Below are 21,504 nucleotides of genomic sequence, written 5' to 3' on the forward strand. Positions count from 1 at the left end.
TTTCCTTAAATACTTCCTTCAATTATTACATTATTGCACTTTAAAAAATAAAATATTAAATTAATTTGAAATAAAATATATAATTAAATAACAAAAACAAACGAAAACCAGTAACATGGTTTGTGTTTCTGCTCAAGTTAAAGGCGAAGTCATTTTAATGGGCAGTAGAAGCTCGTAGGCCAAATAGTTTATAATTGGCACATGGAGAAGTTCAAACCTCTGATTCCAGACTGGAAATTCTGCCCCATGTCATGGGCACAATAGGGCTGCTATGAACCACCCTGCTGCCTGGAACAGGCACTAGATGGTCATTCTGTAGGTGTGTGGGTGCCCTATACCCTCCATATACACCGTCACTGGGATGTCCCATGCATGGGAAGATGTTGCATAATTCAGCAGGTCCATATGACAGTGGGCTCTGATAGACTGGCAGCTCTGGGTAGGAGTAGGGTCTATGTACCAAACTGGACGCCCTTCTGACAGCTGCCACGTTGTGGAAAATCGCTTCTTTGTAGGAGGGAAGCCTTGTGGACTGGCTGTGTCTGAGCTTCTGACTTTTCCTGGAGTTTCGCCGGAATGCGTGAAGGTAGTTGTGATCCATCGGTTGGGCGTAACACAGGGTGTTCCTCACCCGTCCGTGTACGTCCACGCAAGGGAATAGGTCGGGTATAGTTACTTGTGGGGAGGCTGCGGCAGTGGGTCTGTCACCTGGGAACCGAACCCTGTCGGGACCCCAAGTGGCTTTCAGGAACGAAGGTCTGCGATGAAGCTTCCTTTTCCCTATCTGAGGTATGTCATCGAATGTGGGGTTGAAGTACGTTTTGACGCAGGAATTACAAGCAGTGTCCGCAGCTGCAAAAGGATTTTCGCTGAAGGATGAGGACAGGTGGTTTTCAGCAAAACTGTTTGCTTCGTTATGACATGTTGATTGTTTTTTATAATCACGAAGCCCCCTCAGATCCATGGACTCCACCAAGAGATTCTGGGGTCTCTTTTTCCTCCTGACGGCATCTGAGAAGTCGCTGAGACAATGCTTGTGGTGTTCGGTGTAGATGTCTCTATATGGAACAAAGGAAGAACCAGGACGGGCCAGGTCAGATGGAGGATCATGCATGGCTAGATGAGGTGTGCTCAGACTGGATACAGGAAGCATACCGTCATAGAGACCCCTAGTCCTGGCGGGAAGCGTGTAGCGAAGTGGAGTGGGCCGTGTTAAGACTCTGTGGTTCATCATTGGAGGTGGGCTAGTGGTTTTGGTGTGTTGCGTGAAAGGTGGAGTTATGGAACGCTGCATGTGAGGTATGTGGTTCTCTGTGACATTAGAAATGTAAGAGAAGTGACCAGGAACTTTTTCAGTCGTGGTCACCAGAGGGATACGTGCTGGCAGGCTGCCGCTGTGTCGACTCCAGTTCTCAATGGTCTTGGTGGCATTATCCAATGAGTTTTCCACTTTGGCTGAGGAGACAATGTCCTTGGCTGTCTGCAGCATTTTCAACATGTTGGCCTGGGCGTAATTGGCTGTGATATCTGGATTCTGTATGCTGGTAGATCTGCAAGTATCTTCGACGCCATTAAAGCAGCTGTATATGCCCTGAAATGTAAAGCATTATAATGTCCAGTGAACAGTGGTTGTGGAGTTCTACAGTGAAATGTTATTTTGTGGGCATTTCGTTGAATTAATTCATGTCACTGCAGTATTTTTCTCCATTAAAATTATTAATATAACAGATGATGTTTTTGTGAGAGAAAGATCAGTTCAGTGTTTCATATCAGTGTTTAATGTGCTTCCTTATGGTGAATTATTTGATGATTTTTATTAGAATAATGTACTTAATTAGGGCCGGGTAAAAATATTTTACCAGTATAAAATGCCAGTGCTGCACAATTCATAAAACAAATGACTTTAATAAATCAGTTATGTTAATGAGTAGTTTAAAAAACAAGTTTAAATCTGTCTGAAGCACTGCCCTACATAATTTGCAGCATTTACAGAGAGAATTTCTTTCTATCAGAAAACATTAAAAAAAATAAACATTTAATCTTATCAATGTTTGTATATTTGAAGTATTTATTTGAAATAGAAAGCATTTGTAACATTATAAATATCTTTATATATATTTATAAATTTAATTTATCCTTGCTGAATAAAAAGTATTTTGAAAAAGTCTTTTATTGAAAATAAATAAATAAATACTTAGAACTTTTAAAAGGTAATGTAAGCAAAATGGAGATATACTTAAGTTAACTGAAATCAAACCAAATTAAAACTGGAACTGAATTAAGTTAAAATCTTTATTAATAACCAGCTCTAATTATCATTGCATTGTGTAAATCTAAAAAAAAAACTGTATTGAAATGTAAATCAGCAATGCAGTCTTACCCTGCTAATGGCCAGCAGGAAGTCTAAGTGATCAGACTTGCGGACAGAGTGCCTCAGTTTCCAGTAAAGTAAATGTTCCCAAGCAAAGACCAGCAGGCTGAGGCCCATGGCCACAAGCAACATGTAGAAAACACCTGCCATGTTGTCTATGTCTAGTTTGGAGCTCATGACCTCGTTTTTCTCATTCTGGCATATTCCAGACAGCCATACCGTCTCCAGTCTCTGTGTGTCCCCTGCATGAAAGGAAACAGGGTCAGGAACAATGCCAGAAACAGCGGCAGTCAAAGACTACTCTACTATGACAGAAACAAGTGGATACTGTAAGAACCACATATGTGCTCTGCTCCAAAACCTAGTAAGCTGCTTACCTAGACATCATTGTGTGTTGGCTGTTCCAAAAAATAGCTAACTACGTTTGGGCAATATTTCTTGGACTCTTCAGGGTGAAGGCCATTGCAGAAAGCATTGTGTTAAATGTAAAAAAAAAAACTCAATTCAAAAAATTCAATTCAATACAAAAAAGTGCACTAGGCAGCAAGGTTTAGGTTTTAAAACAGAGTCCGTTTCTACTGTTCAGTGGAGGCTCTCTTAGGTCTGTAGTTTGCATTGACATTTCATATGTAACATCTCAATTCTCAGCACATTGTTTTTTGTTTTTTTTACAGTAAGATGGGATTGTGATAGCTTCCATGCTGGGGCATTGGATATTAAGTGTGGACCAGTTCTGGTCCCCCAAGTGCAATTTACCATCTCCCAGGAACTGGAGGAGAGCCAGGTCTATGGGGCGCTTCCAGCGGGAGTCCTTCTGCAGAGCAATGCCGTAGCCTGTGGTAGCAAACACCTTCCCACTACCAATGGTGACCAGCTTGCACCCCTCATCCTTGCCAGCCATATAATTAAGAACTGCTGCATCATATATGAAGGCGTCCAACTTCCTACACAGAGGACAGAAATGAGCCCAAGGCAAATGGCTTAATAATTACACGTAATTATGTCAAGTAAATAATTAGCGCTTGTTAATTTATATTCCTTTTTTCCTTGACAAATGGTGAGCGATACATTATTTATGCTTGGCTGTTTTCCACCAGTGTTTCACTAACCTTAGATCTCTGCAACTCGATACTATCTAACAAAATTGTTTCTAAATGATGCCTATAATGACCAATGGAATAAATCTCATTACAGACTATTAACCAAACATTTCACTAACATAAAAGGACCATGTGTTTGGACATGTGCTATGATAGTATCATGGTTTTCTTTGAAGCATCTTGAAATACCATGTAAATGGTACCACCATAGGAAGTTTTTTTTAGCGAATTCTTCCACACAACCACACACACACATAAAGTGTTATTGCTGAAGCCCACCCTGTCTTAAGGCTGTTGAGAGCTTCTTCCACTCCCTTTTGGTTGTATTTTATCATGTGGGTGTGCATGTCAGGATAATTGCTTCGAATGTTCCTCTCTGTGCTGCCGTTTGGGACCGTCCCAAAGCGAAAAGGAGGATAATGTTCTTGGGGTTTTTGAAACTGAAAAAAAAAGGAATAGATGGCATTTCAATTGTTTAGCTGAGGCAGGTTGCAGCTTAACCTTAATAGTGTAGATCAACACAGATTACATGGACTTTACACAGAATCACCTACTGCCTGGATAGTAGTGACCTTGGGGAAGGATATCAAAAGTATTGCACTTATATTTTTCTCCTCACTGATTCATGCATTTGGACTGTTGGCAATAATTCACTCATATTTATGCACATTAGACTGAATAAGGGATACAGATTCTTGCCTACGATGCATGAGTTTAAGGAGTCAGGAGGCAGGATGTTCAACAACACAGAAATATGCATTCTATAACAGTACTATACACTCTTAAAAATAAAGGTGCTTAAAAGGTTCTTCACAGTGATGCCATAGATGAACCATTTTTGTTTCCACAAAGACCATTCAGTCAAAGGTTCTTTAAAGAACCATCTTTTTCTTATCTTTTTATAATCTGAAGAACCTTCTTTCACGACAAAGAACCTTTTGTGAAACAAAGGTTCTTCAGACGTTAAAGGTTCTTTATGGAACCATTTAGACAAAAAGGTTCTTCTATGGCATCGTGAAGCACCTTTATTTTTAAGAGTGTATTATGTTGCTTCCAGCATTTATTAGCATGGCTCCAAGCACTTGTGTGTTTTTTTTTTTTAAATCTACGTACGATTAATCTGTTGTTGTTCTTCCCTGAGGCCAAATTCATAACTCAGTTACATAATTTTATGGATTTCTGTTGCTTATAGTGTTTTCTTATGAAAAACAATGAACAAAAATGTTAGTGATCCTGAGATTATTTTTGAGACATCAGTGACAGGGAACTTTGAAAGGTGCCAATTTACTGATTTGAATCAAGCTTTTGTCTCGATGCTGAATTTTCTTCATTCTTTGACAAAAATGAATTGCTTGGCTTATGAAAAATTTAGCCCCTGAATAAAACGTTGACAAATTATCACAGCATGACATTTCAGGTTCAGTTTCATTTTAATATCTTTTAATATTTATGTAATATTTAACATACTAAATATGGATATAGGTGTAACCAGGCCTTTCATTTAAAATGTCTTTTTTGTATTTTTTGGCCATATTTGCTGTTACACACACAGAACATATCGAAAGGTATCCAAATACAGCATCGGTGTCATACAGCTCATTTACAATTACATAACACTTACCTTTTTGTCACTAAGTCCAGACACAGTGTCAATGTACTGCTCTTGGATCATGAAGGCAGCTAAATTGGCTGTGTAGCTGGCGAGGAAGATAACAGCAAAAAAAGCCCAGACCAGGACCATAATTTTGCTGGTCGTGCCTTTGGGGTTTTCAATAGGAACAGAGTTGTTGAAGACGATTCCCCACAGGAGCCAGACAGACTTCCCAATGGTGAAGGTTGGACCTCCAGGGGCTATAAGAGAGGTACATTGATTGTATACATAAGATAAAATGTAATTATAATAATAAATATGAATATAAAATAATATGATTAAATGATTAAGTTTTCAGTCAGGATACAATAAAACAAAGGTGATAGAACAAAAGATTTATATTTCAAATAAATGCTGTTCGTTTGAACTTTTTATTCATCAAAGAATCCTAAATACAAAAATCACAGATTCCACAAAAAAAGCTACACAACTGTTTTCAACATTGATTACAAGAAATGTTTCTTAAGCATCAAATCAGCATATTAGAATGATTTATATAATGCACATGTACGTCCTATATAACAGATGTTCCGTGTCTTTCGATTGAATTAGTCACAGATCAGTCCAAATGGGCAAACTTTCTTTTCTAGTTCCACCTTGACATCAGTTCTTAATGTGGTTCTTGTATCTCACACACAGCCACAGAAAAGCCAAGCAATCAATCAAAGTCAAATTAGAAAAGCGACAAACGTTAATTAAACCTCCGAAAAATGACCTTTTACACTAGGAGACAAGTACACACCCTGTCAGCTCAGTTTATGTGGATTGATTAGGCTGCTTCCACAACTATTCTTCCTCTCCTAGAGCTTTTTGTCTGATAGAGAGAATGCTGTTTGAAAAACCAAGGCTGACCTTTGGCACTGACAAGGCTCCGGTTGTAGCCAACAGGGCTGAAGTACTCAAACACGAACACGGTGACTGCCACAACAGTCAGGCACATTACGAACATCATAACCCACACGGCTGGACTGTAAGGCTCTGCAAGACAGAGAGAAAGACACGTTTTGCGTTTTGGTTCATAGACGTCCTTGTAAAAATACAAAATTATCTAATTAACTGACTAAGATCTTGTACATAACTTGTAACTCGTTTTTGTTTGTGATGTAAATGCGGTGCGGTTAGCATAAATAATGAACAAATTAGCAGTTTCGCAGTGTCAAAATGCTTTTTTTTGTGTGCAGTTTGCGATTCAGTAGAAAATGTTTTCCCTGTCTATGATTTATTCTAGATTTATAAAAAGATTTTAATCTAATCATATTCTAATCAAAACCACCTCTGGTAGGAAATATTTAACACTGCCTGCAAGCATCTCTCATAGTCTATATGAAGGTGGTCTTGGAAATAGATGGCTAATGATGCCTTCTCACCCAGGAAGGCAGAAGGTGAGACTGTTCCATTGCTTCTGGCCACCATAACACTAATCCCAGTCTCCACGAACGGCACTGAAAAGTCAACAATCTCTGACCGCTCCTCATTGATGGTAAGCGAGCCAATTGCCATATCTGCACGCTTGTAGAAGACCTTGAACAAGGAAAAAGTGAGTGAAAACTTTAGGCAGTCATCAGTGGCGTACCAAAATACTGGGGGCCTCTCACAAATTTGGTTACACATTCAATGGAGAACTTACTTCTAGACAATTAATAAAGTACTTTTGTCACTTTTCGGCAGGGGACAATAAACAATAAAGATGTAGGCCACAAGGCAACGTTAACATGGCGGATAGTATGGAAGGATGCATTAAACTGATCATAATTTCTAAAGACTTTGAACTTTAGAACTTAGAACTGCTGTTGAACTTTCTATTGATCAAAGTATTAAGCAGCACAACATTTTTGATATTAATAAGAACATTGATATTAATAAAAATTTTATTTGAGCACCAAATCAGTATATTAGAATGTTTTTATTAGAAGGATCATGGGATACTGAAGATAGGGATAATGGTTGCTGAAATTCAGCTTTGCCATCAAAAGAAAAAATTACATTTGAAAGTATATTCAAATAGAAAACATTTAATTTTAAACTATAATAATAGTACTGTATTTCTTATTTTATAATATTACTGTTTTTACTGTATATTTGATCAAATAGACGCAGCAAGAGACTTCTTTCAAAAACATACACTTACCAACCCCAAACGTTTGAATGATAGTGTATAATACATATACAGTATGTATGTAATGTATACTGCCTCATAAGAGTGAAAAGGACCACTGTCTTATATGGGTGTCTTGTACATCAGTGTCAGCCATGTACCCACAACAAACATGACATAGTACTGAATGTTTTTGTGGATATCACAATTAAGACGGTTACTGGTTTCCAGATTCCAATTTCTTCAAGGAATAGAAATGGACACGAACCACTAACCATGTCATCACACAACTTGTAACATCGCAAATCAGTGTTGACAGATTTGTTTTGCCGTCACCCGCAATCAGCCTAATAAACAAAAATTCCTTATGTCACACTCATGTCAGTCCGGAATTACTATCTAGCTATTACATAATCAGTATTTATCTCATTTAATGATTTATTTCTCTCTCGCGGTGTGAAAAGCATTTAAGCCTTGTATGTGGAGCGAGGGTTTGCTATCTTTAAACTCATCAGCGTGTGAGCAGATGCAGGTGATGAGAACTGATGAAGTGATCAGCAGCTGTGGAAGACACTTAACCACCGGATTAAGTGACACTACACGCAGCAGGAAGTCACAGGATGAAATGTGTCATGATCGCATTTTAAAGCCAGTTATGCTCCATGAATGCCCTTAACAACTTTAGCTGCAATAATTAGAGGTTTCAAAGATCTGTTAAATACAGAAAGAAAACAGGGTGTGAGTAATGTTAGGAAAAGCGCATTGACACTGTCATAGGAAGCCGATTTATTTTTCGTATCACGCTGTAAACTGTTTTATTTTTATATTCTCAGATGTTAATTTAGCTCATTTCCCATGAGCTCTGAACTGTTGACATGTTTGAAGTGTGAGTGCGTTTATGTGAGAAAAAGAGAGAAAATGTGCCATTTCATACCTCTCCAATCATCCCATTCCAGATGCCACGGACCATCTTGCCATGTTTCCCATTTGTGACCAGATAAAGGTCATATGAAAACTTGATGGTGCGTGAGAGCTTCTTTAGGATGTCTATGCAGAAACCTTTGCAGCAGAGTTTGGTGTAAGGCTCAGTGTGACCTGTTATACTGCACATACAAAAAAAAAAACAAAAAAACATTTATTATGATTTTTAAAAACAACAAAGGTAAATTAAGCCAAATGATAGCTTTACGTGAGAAATAGTCTCAAATTTTGCACACAAATCTTATGGACCCCTTTTATGTCGCTACTGTTATGCTTCTGGATCCTTTTTGAAGCTTGCACTCTTTAGTCCATGTACCTTGTGACCTTGTTCTTTGTTTTAGGTGACTATTCCTTTAACCCAATCTGGAACCATGGTTAAAAAGGTTAAATCTCACATGCTTCCATTCAACATTTGGTGAAGAGGATCAAAGCTTATGGTTCTAGGGCAAAACATATGGTGTGACACACATCTGAAAGAAAGATTACGACAGAAAGGCTAATTAATTATAACTGGAATAATACAGACATTAATATGGAAAGAAGAAATTATCTGTGCTGCCAAAAGAGTATATTAAGAAAATCTGAATACTTCATATACAAAGGTAAAATGCTTTTCTCTTACTGACCTGAAGAGTTTACATTATTATGTTTGTCTTATATCCTTAAGCATATATTTATGTAAGCTTATTTCCACCATGGGATAAAAAAAATAAAGTACAAAATTGTGAGAGATAAAACTCGAATTGCGAAATACAAACTCGAACTGTGAGAAAAGAAATGGCAAGATATAAACAGAATTATTATTATCTTGCTATTTTGTGTTCATATCTCGCAGTTCTAAGATATAAACTCAGAATTCTGAGAAAAAAGTCTGAATTATGAGATACAAACTCAGATTTGAGAGTTTATATCTTCCAATTCAGATTTTATATGATGTTTTATAAACAAGGTTCGGGAGGAGCACGATCAGACAATCAATCAGTCTGGCCCAGGTGGAGCTCATCAGCTAATCACCTTAACTAGCACAATATGTGTAGGGTAGAGTGGGGGAAAACGCCCCCTACTGCTTTTCCCAAAATAACCACAAGATTAAGTCAAGATACATTTTTATTGTAACTATGGACTACGTTGACAAGAGTGATGTAGAAGTTTTCACCATGAAGCTTACACTGGTGATGTACTGGAAAGGAAACTGATTAAAAAGTGTTTTGAAGCTTGTTGTTTTGTAGAACATCACAGTTATAGGTTACATGAGAACAGTAGGGCCTGTAGATAGAGAGTACGTGTTATTTAATAAAAATATAATTATATTTTCGGAATGACAAAACATAGTGTGTGGGGTAAAACGCCCCCCAGGGGGCAATGGGCAAATACTGTAGTTATTCTGTTCTGAACATCAAATCCTTTGTTTTTCCATTAAATGAATTCTAAGTTGGTTGAATAAAAATATTTGGACTTTATATTTAAAAATGATCTAAAGTTAGCATCAGGTTGCTAGTTAGCTAGCCAGTTATCATCAGCTCTTTTTTTTTCAAATAGACTGTTATAATTTTGTAATTCATAATTATTGATTATATATATATATTATTTTAAGCTAAAACTGCCTGTTCTCTGATTTTGCTGTAAATGTTTAAAGCAAATTGCTTTGCCAGACTGGGGGGCATTTTACCCCACCCATGGGGGCGTTTTGCCCCATAGGTAGGGTAAAACGCCCCTTTGGCACAAATATATATAAAAAAAAAAAAAATCTAATAACATGAAAACTGGACATTTTTCATACTTGGTTTATAATTTATGTTATTGTCACTAAAACTAAGATAACTTTTCTGAACACATTTAACTTTTGTTTCACTGAAAAAAAAAGACAATTCTTAAGAGGGGCGTTTTCCCACTGTACCCTATATATTCAGCCAACTTACACACGTGGTCAGAATTGTTGGTACCCTTGGTAAATATGGGGCTGTTTACACCTGGTCACTTCATGCGTTTTTTTCTGATCAGACAGCTATCCGATTGCGAAAAGACCAGGTGTAAATGCCCTCCGAAATTTAAATCCGATCGCTCAAACCACTTCAGGAGGTGGTCTGGGCCGCATTCCAGGCGAAACTGGACAAGTGTAAATGCATCTGGTTGTTGAAACCACATATGCAAATTTTACTCCTCCCAAAATATTTAAATAATAAACGTGTGACAGCGTTTTATAGGCTATATGACATGTTATAGTCTGACATGACAGCGCTAATGCAACAAGTGTTACCGCGGATGAGTAGCTGAGTGCTATCTCTCAGCAAGCCGACACGCAAACTATGTGAATGAATCTGAAAGTAAGTCGCAGACGCTCAACACACAATCATCTTCATTAAAAGTAGTGAGACTGACCTATCTTTCCAGTGTTGATGTCACGCTCTCTCCTATGGAGGACGAGAAATGACTTAAGTATAAATAAATAAATAAATGAAGAAATACATAAATGCAGAAATAAATAAATAAATGTAGAAATACATAATTAAATACATTAATAAATAAATAAATATAGAAATACATAAATAATTAATTAATTAAATGCTGAAATAAATAAATGCAGATATGCATAAATTATTTTGTCAAAAGTGTAATTTTTTATTGTATTTTTGTACTATTTTTGTACCATTTGTGTTAAAATACATTTATTTCTGCATTTATTTATGTATTTCTGCATTTATATTTTTTACATTTATTTATGCATTTCTACAACATGCAACTTGCAGACCGGCGAACACAGCTGGATCAAGGTCTATATATCAGCACTGAGCTAAAAAAACTAATTCATCGACTACACGTTCCAAACGAAACAGAAGGTAGTCGCTTGATGTATGTCTACATCACTTGCTATTAATAAACGCACATCATTAGCAATGGTAGTATCCACAGTAGTACAGCTGTAACGATAACGATCCTGTTTAACCAATCCTGCATTGAGAGAGGTTAGGACCGCCTACCTTATTAACATACGGACACAGAAATACAGAAATAAATAAATGTAGAAATGCATAAAAAAAGTAAAAATAAATAAATGTAGAAATACATAAATGGTACAAAATTAGTACAATTAAAAATGACACTTTTGACAAAATAATTTATTCATTAATTTATGCATATCTGCATTTAATTATTTATTCCTTCATTTATTTATGTATTTCTACATTTATTTATTTATGTATTTCTATATTTATATAGAATATAATATAGAATGACAGGGGAAGTCGTGGCCTAATGGTTAGAGAATTGGACTCGTAATTGAAAGGTTGCGGGTTCGAGTCTCGGGCCGGCAGGGATTGTAGGTGGGGGGAGTGAATGTCCAGCGCTCTCTCCACCCTCAATACCACGACTGAGGTGCCCTTGAGCAAGGCACCGAACCCCCAACTGCTCCCCGGGCGCCGCAGCATAAATGGCTGCCCACTGCTCCGGGTGTGTGTTCACGGTGTGTGTGTGTGTGTGTGTGCATTTGTTCACTACTCACTGCTGTGTGTGTGCACTTGGATGGGTTAAACGCAGAGCACCAATTTCGAGTATGGGTCACCATACTTGACAATACGTGACGACTTTATTTCTTCATTTATTTATTTAGTCATGTATTTAATGTGTATTTCTACATTTATTTATTTATTTCTGCATTTATGTATTTATACTTTAGTCATTTCTCATCCTCCATACTCTCCTGCTGCGGTCTCTGATATTGAAATTAAGTGGCTTTAAGAAAAGAGCCAGAGCAGTGAAAATTCCCATTTCCACCATCAGGGCAATAATTAAGAATTTCCGATCAACATAAAATGTTACGAAACTGCCTGGACGAGGACGACGTGTGTCTATATCGTCTTAATGCACGGTGAGGAAGAGAATTTGAGTGGCTAAAGACTCTTCAAGGACCACAGCTGGAGAATTGCAGAGAATAGTTGAGTCTCGGGATCAGTAAACCTTAAAAAAAAATTGTCAAACAGCCCCTACATGTTGTTTGGGACTGGCTTCTATGGTCAGATGAAACAAAAAAAATGAGCTTTTTAGCAGCAAACACTCAAGATGGGTTTGGTGAACACAGGGATAAAAAGTACTCCATGTGTACAATGAAATATACTGCTGTATTTTTAATGTTGTGGACCTATATTTCTGCTGGAGGTCCTGGACATCTTGTTTAGACACATGGCATCATGGATTCTATTAAATACCAACAGATAAAAAATCAATAAGTGACTGACTCTGTTAGAAATCTTATAATGGGCCATGTTTGGACAATAATCCAAACACAAACCTCAAAAACAAAAAAAAAATGGGGCACAAAACCAAGCTTCTGCTATGGCCATTCCAGTCCTCTGACCTGAACCCTGTAGAACTGAAGAGAAGAAGCACCGTCATGGAGCTGTGAATCTAAAGGATCTGGAGTGATTCTGGATGAAGTAATGGTCTCTGATCTCTTGTCAGGTGTTCTCTAACCTCATCAGGCATTATAGGAGAAACTTTAGAGCTGTTAAACTGGCAAATGGAGGTTTCAAAAAGTATTGAATAAAAGGTGCCGTTAATTGTGGCCAATGTGTATTAGAGAAAAACATTTATTTCATAATGATATTTCCCCCCCATTTTAAATTCTTATTATCCATTGAAAGGTTAGATTATTGTGATTTAAAAAAAATAAAAGATCAAAAGGATTAACAATGCAGATTAATTTTCACAGCCTTCTTTGATCATATTTACCAAGGGTACCAATAATTCTGACCATGTGTGCACCTCTGTTCCAAGTCATTTTTCCAGCATCCCGCCTCCACCCCAACTCCTGACTCTTAATCTAATTTCATCACATTCTTGGGATGGTGTGTGTGGGTGGGTGGGGTGGGGGGGGGGGGGGGGGGGGGGGGGTTATCTGGGTTCGGGCTCTATCCTGAGCTCGGAGCCCTTCCTCTGGACAGCACACCAAATATGCTTGCTAATTGCTCAATCATATTATATGTTAGTGCGAACTCATGAAATGAACTTTTTGTCTCAGTTGTAAGACAAAAAGTCACATTTACAATTATAATTTTTTTTATTCTGTGGCAGAAATAAGCTTCTATACATAATAGATATATACAAACTCAAGAAGAAAATAAACAATAGCTCTCCTCCGCAAACGGCTGTAATTTAAAAACCTGTAGCCCAGAATCTATAGAAACGGCGTCTTGGTTGTGAGCATTCACAATAAAACGCTTGAAACAAAACGATGGCCTCCATTAACCGTTAGATGCTGGAGGCACTCAGCAGAGAAACTCTGAGAGCAATAATGATACATCACCTCTAACCTCCCCCAGACCTCCAGCGTAATGAGCCGAGGGGGAGTGGACTTGGGGCAGAGGGCCGGCAATGCAGGGTGTGCGGCACTGGCAGCAACCATAACAAAGAAAGACAAATGAAGTGTTTGGAAAAGAGAGTCTCCCTCTGCAAGCGGTCTGGACGTAACATAAACAAGCCTGTCTCTGTTCTAGTCTGTCTCACCACCTGCAAACGGTGCTGGCGCTTTGGGTTAAGTGGGCTGTGAATTGAGGATGAGCTGTTTAATCAGTCAAACACATACACAGACATGAAACACAAGGGACAGAGATGAAGAGAAAGTTGGTGTCAAAGAGCAGCAGTCTGTTTCCTGGCATAATGGACACAGGCACATGAACACACTTGGTGCCTAGGGAGTGCCAATCAATTATTTCTCCTTTAAACAAAGTTAATTACAGTACAGTACATTGAGTAATATGGATCTCTGTTATCACTGGCGTACAGTCAGTTATTGTGAAACCATTGCAGCTGGATGAGACAGTGGCTTGACCTATCTATTGCAGAAATGGGTGTAGCACATCGATCTGGTTGTAGTGGACTTATGCATTTCATATCCAAACAAAGCGCCACATTAGTGCCACAGTCTACTAACCTTGATATATACGTGGCATCATAAATGCCAGGGACTGCACTGGATGCTCTAGTGGTGCTGACTTTAGAAAGAATATACCATATATAGTAGAGACCTAGTTCACACTATCGATTAGAAGTTTGGGGTGAGTAAGAAAAGTATATTTTGCTCACCAAGGCTGCTTTTATTACAAAAATACAGTAAAACTATTAGTAATATTGTCACATTTTGTTAAAATTTAAAACAAAGTTTTCTATTTGAATATATTTTGAAATGTAATTTATTCCTGTGATGGCAAAGCAGCATATTTCTAATCTAAATCTAATATGTTAATTTGGTGCTCAAGAAACATTTTGTATTATTAATGTTAAAAACATTTGTGTGCCTGAATATTTTTGTAGAAACTGTAATACTTTTTTCAGGATGTGAAAAAGTTAATTCCTTGCTAAATAAAAGTATTTAATTTTTATTATTTTTTTTTATTTTTATCAATTTAGTATAGGGACCAATTCTTACTATTAACTAGTTGATTATTAGCATGTCTATTATTAACATACTGGCTGTTTATTTATACTTATAAAACAAAATCTGCATGACCATATTCCATCCCTAATCCTAAATTTAACTAAGACTTTACAAACTATTAATAAGCAGCAAATTAGGAGTTTTTTGAGGCAAAAGTCATTGGACCTTAAAATAAAGTGGGACCAAAAAATCTTACTGACCCCAAACTTTTAGTGTGTGTATATATACAGTATATAGACTTTATATTTAAATTGATAAATTACAAATAAATTATAATTATAGTCTAGTATAATTATAGCCACCAGAAATTATAATTGATATATTCTATAAAACAACAGCATTATTAAACAATGCAATCTAATGATAAACAAGCTGAATCTTGTCTTAATGTATAGCAGTGACACATTAGGACAAAATGTGAAATTTAAGCTTAGAAAGAGTGTTTGAAACCTACATACAAAGCCACTGCTAAAGAAAACCTGTTTGTGCAATTTAACTTTGGTCTCAAAACCCAAACGTTACTGAGATAAACCGTTTGTGGCAACAAACCCTGGTCTCCCAACCATATTTTGGCATATATACTGATGCCAAATCCAGTGACTAATTAACATATGTAAAACACATTTGTAGACAAGAATTGGGACTCATCATATAATAAGATCATAAATTCATTCACACATGAAATGCCTATTGTTACCTCAGGTCCAATTAAAAGCAGTTTCACACTTTCCAGAACTTCCTGAACATCAGTGCCAATTAGCATGAAGGTGTGTGATGGGCCCACAGCAGAACGTCACCATTATGGTTATTGATCATTGTTTCCCCCTCAGCCATCACATGCTCCCCAAGGGGTGATTATTCTGCTTTATGATTTATTTACATTCTCTCCCCTCAGCATGGAGCCATAATGAGCCTGTCATCTCTCTCTCTCTGGGCACGACACACTCCTCACTCACCATGTGTTACCTCCAGAGCTGCACAATTCACTGAACCTGCTTTCATTCACCTGAGGGAACCAAAAGACAAAACTTTTCGAATTACACTATTTCACGTCTAGGAAATCCACCAATGGAAGAAAGCAAATTACTGTGATCAAGGAGTCACAGATTTTAAATTGCAAGTTTATGCCTAGGGTAAAGAGGGTTGAGGGATTATTTGTTGGAATGAGCAAAACAATTCCTAATAATAGGTTTGGGGTCTTCAATGCAGTGAGCTTCTGTTTAAATCATTAAGTCCTCTGGTAAATGAAGATGAGACTGGTGGCATTCACAAGCGCACTAAAATTTAGTAGCCGAGTTTGGGAGCCGCCAAGGTGCTTAAGTTGGGTCTCATTTCCATTTTTAGAAACACTAAAAAATCCTTGTGAGAAAGACTTTTTAACAAGCTTTTGCTCGAAGGTGAAGTTCTCATGAACAAACAGGACTCAGTTACAAATGACATAAATTACCCTTTTAAGTGAGCTTATTGACTCAGTGATCCAATCATACCATTTCTCAAGATTTGTCATCATTTTTGGAGCATAATAACTGTTTATGAATAAGAACTGCATTAAGATTCTTCTAAGTCATGCAAATAACTTTCTTTTCGGAGAACTACGCCTTTAAAAATACTCTTGTAAGGTTATTAGCTGCATCTTGAACTCTCTACAAGCTCGCAGATGCAACACCCCAATAAAGTGTGTAATAAGCTTGCTGGACTGTAACAAGTTGCATATGCTAAGCGACTCTCACAGCATATTGCTAAATGGGGATGTTTGACAATTTTGTGTAGGCTTTATTAGACTTTTCATTTTAATTAGCAGACTCTGTTTTTTCTTGTTTTCTAATATCAGAAAAAGATGGCAAATACATAATACTGAATGTTAGATGTTTTTCCCTAAAGTTTAGTAAAACTCTTTCTTGGTTTCAGATGTTCTTGTTTGTGTTTGTACGGTGACTCATTCTAGAAAGTGAAAAGGTTGCTGTCGCTTATTTTTATAATTATTAATGGGTATCTATTATCGCTGTAGTGGGTACAATCCATCCAGTGCAAACTCTTTATTGTCCCCTTAATAAGAGACCATTCATTTTTAGGATCAATGTAATCAAATTAGTACGTTTGCATGTGCAGCAGAGAGAGGATCTAATGTGGAGCCTGTGCTCTTTATGAAATTTTCTAGATACTGGTCTCATATACAAGCCCTTTGAGGAATAACTTTAATAAACAACAGCCACAGATGTTGACCTTTTGAAGTCACATACACAGATGTACCTTTCAGTCCTGTTGGACTGCCGACGACACGGCACAGTATTGCGCACGCAAGTTCCTGTGGCAGGATCAACACTCTCCACGATGACAAAAGGCCTCTCCTCCAGCGTGGCCACAGTCAGGTGGCGGTTGTCAGACACGGGCTCCAGGAAGCTGCCGTAACGGGGCCATACAGGGTATCGCATCTGCAGAATCCCTCCCTCGTAGTTTCCTACCTGTGGAGGGATTCAGAAGAGGTTTAAATGTGGATTAAACCTTACAAACAGCAAACAAAGCAAAGGTGTTCTTCATTGACTTCTATTGTTTTTAAACTGAGCTAATTATATTTTTTATTCCTTAAAGCTAAAGCAAACCTTGCATTTTTAGATTTCCATTAACCCTGTAAGCCTGACATATGAAAAATATAGTCAGAAAAATCTACCTTTTTTAATGGAAAAGTTTATTGAACCTTTAAAAAATATATATATATTTGTAAATCTTTGTTGAATATCATATTTTATACATCAGGCTTTTACGGCTTATATGATCTAAAATATGGAGCTCCAACTAGAGGAGAAAAAACACCTCAATTTCATTTAGAGTCCAAAATTTAGAAAAATATGCAATTTGCAGTTGTTATTTATATGGCCAAAAAGATCAAATTCTGAGCTTATGATGTAAATCAATGATATATTTATAACAGTATAGCAGACTACTTGCATAAAATGCATATAAATATAATTTTTCACAACATGCCTTAGTAATATTATATTTAAATGCTTAGTTTTATATTCAAAGCCCTGGGTTTTTTTTTTTTTTTTTTTTTTGTGGACACGTCACACGATAGGAAAGTGAACATTTTACTAGCTAAAAAAGTATAAACTATCAATCAGACAACAGAAGGAATGGAGGGTGTTTCAGCAAGGATTGATCATCTTGATATTTTAGAAGACATTTGCTTGGTTTTATAGGGTTAAGACACAATGTTTGTCATTTCAGTTTTTCATCCTTGTAAAGACCTTTCGAGAGGCAAAACCACACACAAACATTCAAGCGAACGACAGGAGTGATAAAGGAAAATGTTCCAAAGTCCAATTCATGGTGTCTTCCTCAGGTGTATGTTGTATTTTTCATCTGCTGTTTAATACAATACATTATTTGTTTGTCACACCATCAGCGTGATGTATAATCAAATATCCCAAAGCTTTCTTATGTTATTCTCTTTTATTGCTCTTATTGTTTAAGTTTTTCCTCTGAACTTGGAATGAATTTGTAATAATGGTTAGAATTTTTACTACTCCAGTAATGAAGGTGTTGCACAAAGCCGTAAATCTCCCAGGGCTCAGAGGCTCACGGGGAATCTTTACAGAGCTGTTTGTAGACTGTGGAAAATCTCTATTATCCAAAGAGAGCTCAACCCACTGGTCCAGCTCAGCTTAAAAGAGACTATGGACAGCTGGTTGCAGAGATGCCTCTGCTAAAATTTCCCAAGGATTCAAGTGTCACACCCAAACACCAAAGGGGGAAGAAGTACAGATCCGCGGTCCATCCCTGGGATACTGTTTTGAGAGAAGAACATATACTACTAAAATCTAAAAGCTGCAGTCCATTAGCTGGTGTTGTTATTACTTGACTACTTCTTGAGTGTGTGACCCCAGCTGCTCGATTTGAGCAAATAGTTTAGCATCTGTATTCCCAAGCCATTTTTGCATCATGCTTTTTAGAAAAACGTAAAAGAGCCCAAAAAATGTGTCCACCGCCGCATATCCGTTTACGACAAAATACAGGAAAGTGTTGCCACTAATTGTGCAGCAGCTGTTTGACAGCATTTCCCAAATGCAGCGGAGGCTTTTCGGATTGGGAATTGTAATCCATGTTTGGTTATGGTATTAGCTGTGAGGGGAAGTGAGCGTGATAAGCCTCGGCAACAGGGATTTATTGAAGAATCATTCATAAACTTCAGCAGAACAAATAGATTCAATCTCCGGACTCCAGGTGTGAATAACATGACAGCCTGGTGGCACATCACATCTGATCATTAGCAATGACGACGGGAGCACTAAAGAATATTTTATTTGCACATTAAATGAGGGTGTTCTGAAACTGTTCTTTATATGTCAAGAATGAATCCAGACAAAGCCCAGCAGTTATTTCTGTCTGTTTTAGTGAGCAATTTCAGCCTGAAATAGGCTGTGTAGTGAAAGTGAGAGGTATAGTAATTCAGCAGAATATAATGGCTGTAATAGCAGGGTATTCTATTCTTTTTCTAAGGTGCAAACCAGATTTCGGTCGGAGTAGATATCTGTTATTTGGACTAGCCTATTTCGTTTTATAGCTGCCTAGCATACCTGGGATGCTTCAACAGAGATTTTCAAAAGCCAGTGTCTGTCCAAACACTAAACCATGTCATCATGTACTTAAACTACAACAGCATTTTGTAAATTGCAGTGATTTTCAACTGGCAAGTCGCAACCGAAAATGGATCGCAGGTCTGTTCTGAAAGGTTGCAGAGTGTACGGATGGATGATTTTGAATTGTGAAGATGCCCACGTTCTACTTTTCAAACGAATCATAGAGATCATGACCAAATGTGTGCTATTAATGACCATATGTAAATGTACTCAATTGACAGGACTTTGTAAAGTTAACACATTAGAGCAATACAGAAACATGGCTGAAAGCAAAGAGTATGATGTGGTTGATATTACAATAATTTATTAAAAGCACAATAAACCACGAAAGAGAACTGAATCCTGACTCTGAGATGGAGTGGAATGCGAATACTCAAAGTACTATTAGCTTGAATAAAAATCAATCTATATTTTGTTCATGCAATGTATTTTATATTTGATTACTTTATTCAATTTCTGTAATATTTCTTAATTGAATACTGTTAGACCTGAAAAAGCAAGGTTTGTAGCTTTGTTCTATTGTATTTATTTGCTATATCTATTGCTTGTCTTTTGTGTCTTTGCTCTGTTTACTTGTCTTAAATAAGTTTCAAAACTTTTTACTTATATTATTTGTAGGGCCTATCAGTTATTACTGCTCTGGTACTTGTAAAATAGTCTTAAAAACGAATATGAAAAAGAACTGTGATAAGATCGTTGATCGTGCTTCTTCCTTTTAAAAAAATTGTGATATTTTTGCCAATTGCCAAATCCTGGGGGACAGTGCATGGGAAGTAGGTAAAAAACATTCAATGCAAATATAAAATGCAACTAACCCTTTAATTGTGTATTTAAACTGTAAAATTACCTTATTACCTTTTAATACAAGTAGAAAATAGCATTACAATACTTCCCATATGCTTGGTTGTTGACGTCAAAGGCAGAGCGTCCCATCAAGCGCTACATATTTGTCAGAAGCAAAGCAAATTAGGCAGAATTCTCAAAAGATGGCATTGTTTTTGTTTACTTTTGGACAACAAATAAGCTTCATACTGTTTCAGGCTGCCACTTATGGACCCAGATGCTTTGCACTGGACATCAAGCGAAGCCACTGTTCTTACATTTCCTTAAAAACTGTGCACTAATTACACAGATGTAGAAGCACATTTTTAAAAGCAGTGTTTTCCACAGATTGATCTACATCATTTGGGCTTTGTCTGTCTTGGAGATACTATCATGGTACCAGCAGAGAAACACAGTCTCGGTGCTGTCAGTATGCCTGTACTTTAAAATAGGGAAGCAATGATTCATCTCGCTAATGACTTCAGCACACAACATGAGCAGGGTGTGCACAGCATGGGAAAGTGAGGCGGTGCAGAGAGTGTCAATGGGAGCGTGAGAGGGGCTACAGAGCAAGGTGACCAGATATAGATAAACTGGTATGTCACACAGATGGGTGTCAGGTGAGCCGTGAAGGCCAGTGAAGGGAGTTAAAACTAAATACTGAATTGAAAAGAAATCTATTAAATCTCTTTGCAGCTCCTTCACATGTAACTCTACTTGTCGTGCACTTGTTAACAAGGAGTACGAATTACTTCTCACTAATTGCACATTTATTTGCACACACTATCTGCATTGTTTTAGTGCTTAATTTACTAAATTAACTATGCAAATTAGCAAACACACCTGCAAAATCTGTGCTGAACGCTACTTGTATGTCACACTAAGTAGAGCAGACTCTAGCATACTATGACTGAACTGCACAGCATTGCTCCACCAATGCGATCCAGAGGCCCGATTCAGCTCTTTAAAAGCGCAAAATTCACTTGTCAACAACGCGTGGCTGGATATATGCCCTGTTATAACAGTTTTCTCCATCATTTGATCGTGATTTGATGAATTACTGCTGTCATGATCAATCGAAAATGTACTTAAACATTGCTTTTGAGTTAAATTCCCACATACGTCCGCTAACAGTGCAATGTTAATTCTGCTGCGCAAAAAGCAATGGTTTTTGTGAATAAGGCACAATGTGTAATTAGTCTAATTTACATAGAAAGGAGGCTTGTTTGAGCTGAAAAGAATGACAGTTACCTAATTTAAATATTTAATTTAAATTGCACCACATTCAATAGCTGGTTAACCTGGATTGTTGAAATGCTAATGGTTGAAAAGTGGTGCAAATGGAAAAGAACAAGTGAATCCAGCCACTGAAATTTACAGAAAAGGTTCATAAACCTATTCTCAAAACGAGGTTACT

The 21,504-nt window shown here is 37.3% G+C and overlaps 1 protein-coding gene across 1 annotated transcript in view; it reads right to left on the reverse strand.

Annotated features, from left to right (window-relative positions):
* Positions 1–211: 211 nt before the first annotated feature.
* LOC306857413 (glutamate receptor ionotropic, NMDA 2C-like) overlaps positions 212–21,504 on the reverse strand; it is a gene marked incomplete at both ends in the record, with an annotated part of 33,597 nt that continues 12,304 nt past the window's right edge. The window contains 9 exons of the mRNA XM_079397346.1: positions 212–1,591; positions 2,381–2,613; positions 3,128–3,315; positions 3,751–3,911; positions 5,093–5,322; positions 5,975–6,100; positions 6,490–6,643; positions 8,152–8,320; positions 16,879–17,090. Of these exons, the coding sequence (XP_079253472.1) occupies positions 212–1,591; positions 2,381–2,613; positions 3,128–3,315; positions 3,751–3,911; positions 5,093–5,322; positions 5,975–6,100; positions 6,490–6,643; positions 8,152–8,320; positions 16,879–17,090 (2,853 nt within the window). The remainder of the gene's footprint in view (positions 1,592–2,380; positions 2,614–3,127; positions 3,316–3,750; positions 3,912–5,092; positions 5,323–5,974; positions 6,101–6,489; positions 6,644–8,151; positions 8,321–16,878; positions 17,091–21,504) is intronic.

This window comes from Barbus barbus (assembly GCF_936440315.1).
Source record: "Barbus barbus genome assembly, chromosome: 38".
In the NCBI taxonomy this organism is placed as follows: domain Eukaryota; kingdom Metazoa; phylum Chordata; class Actinopteri; order Cypriniformes; family Cyprinidae; genus Barbus; species Barbus barbus.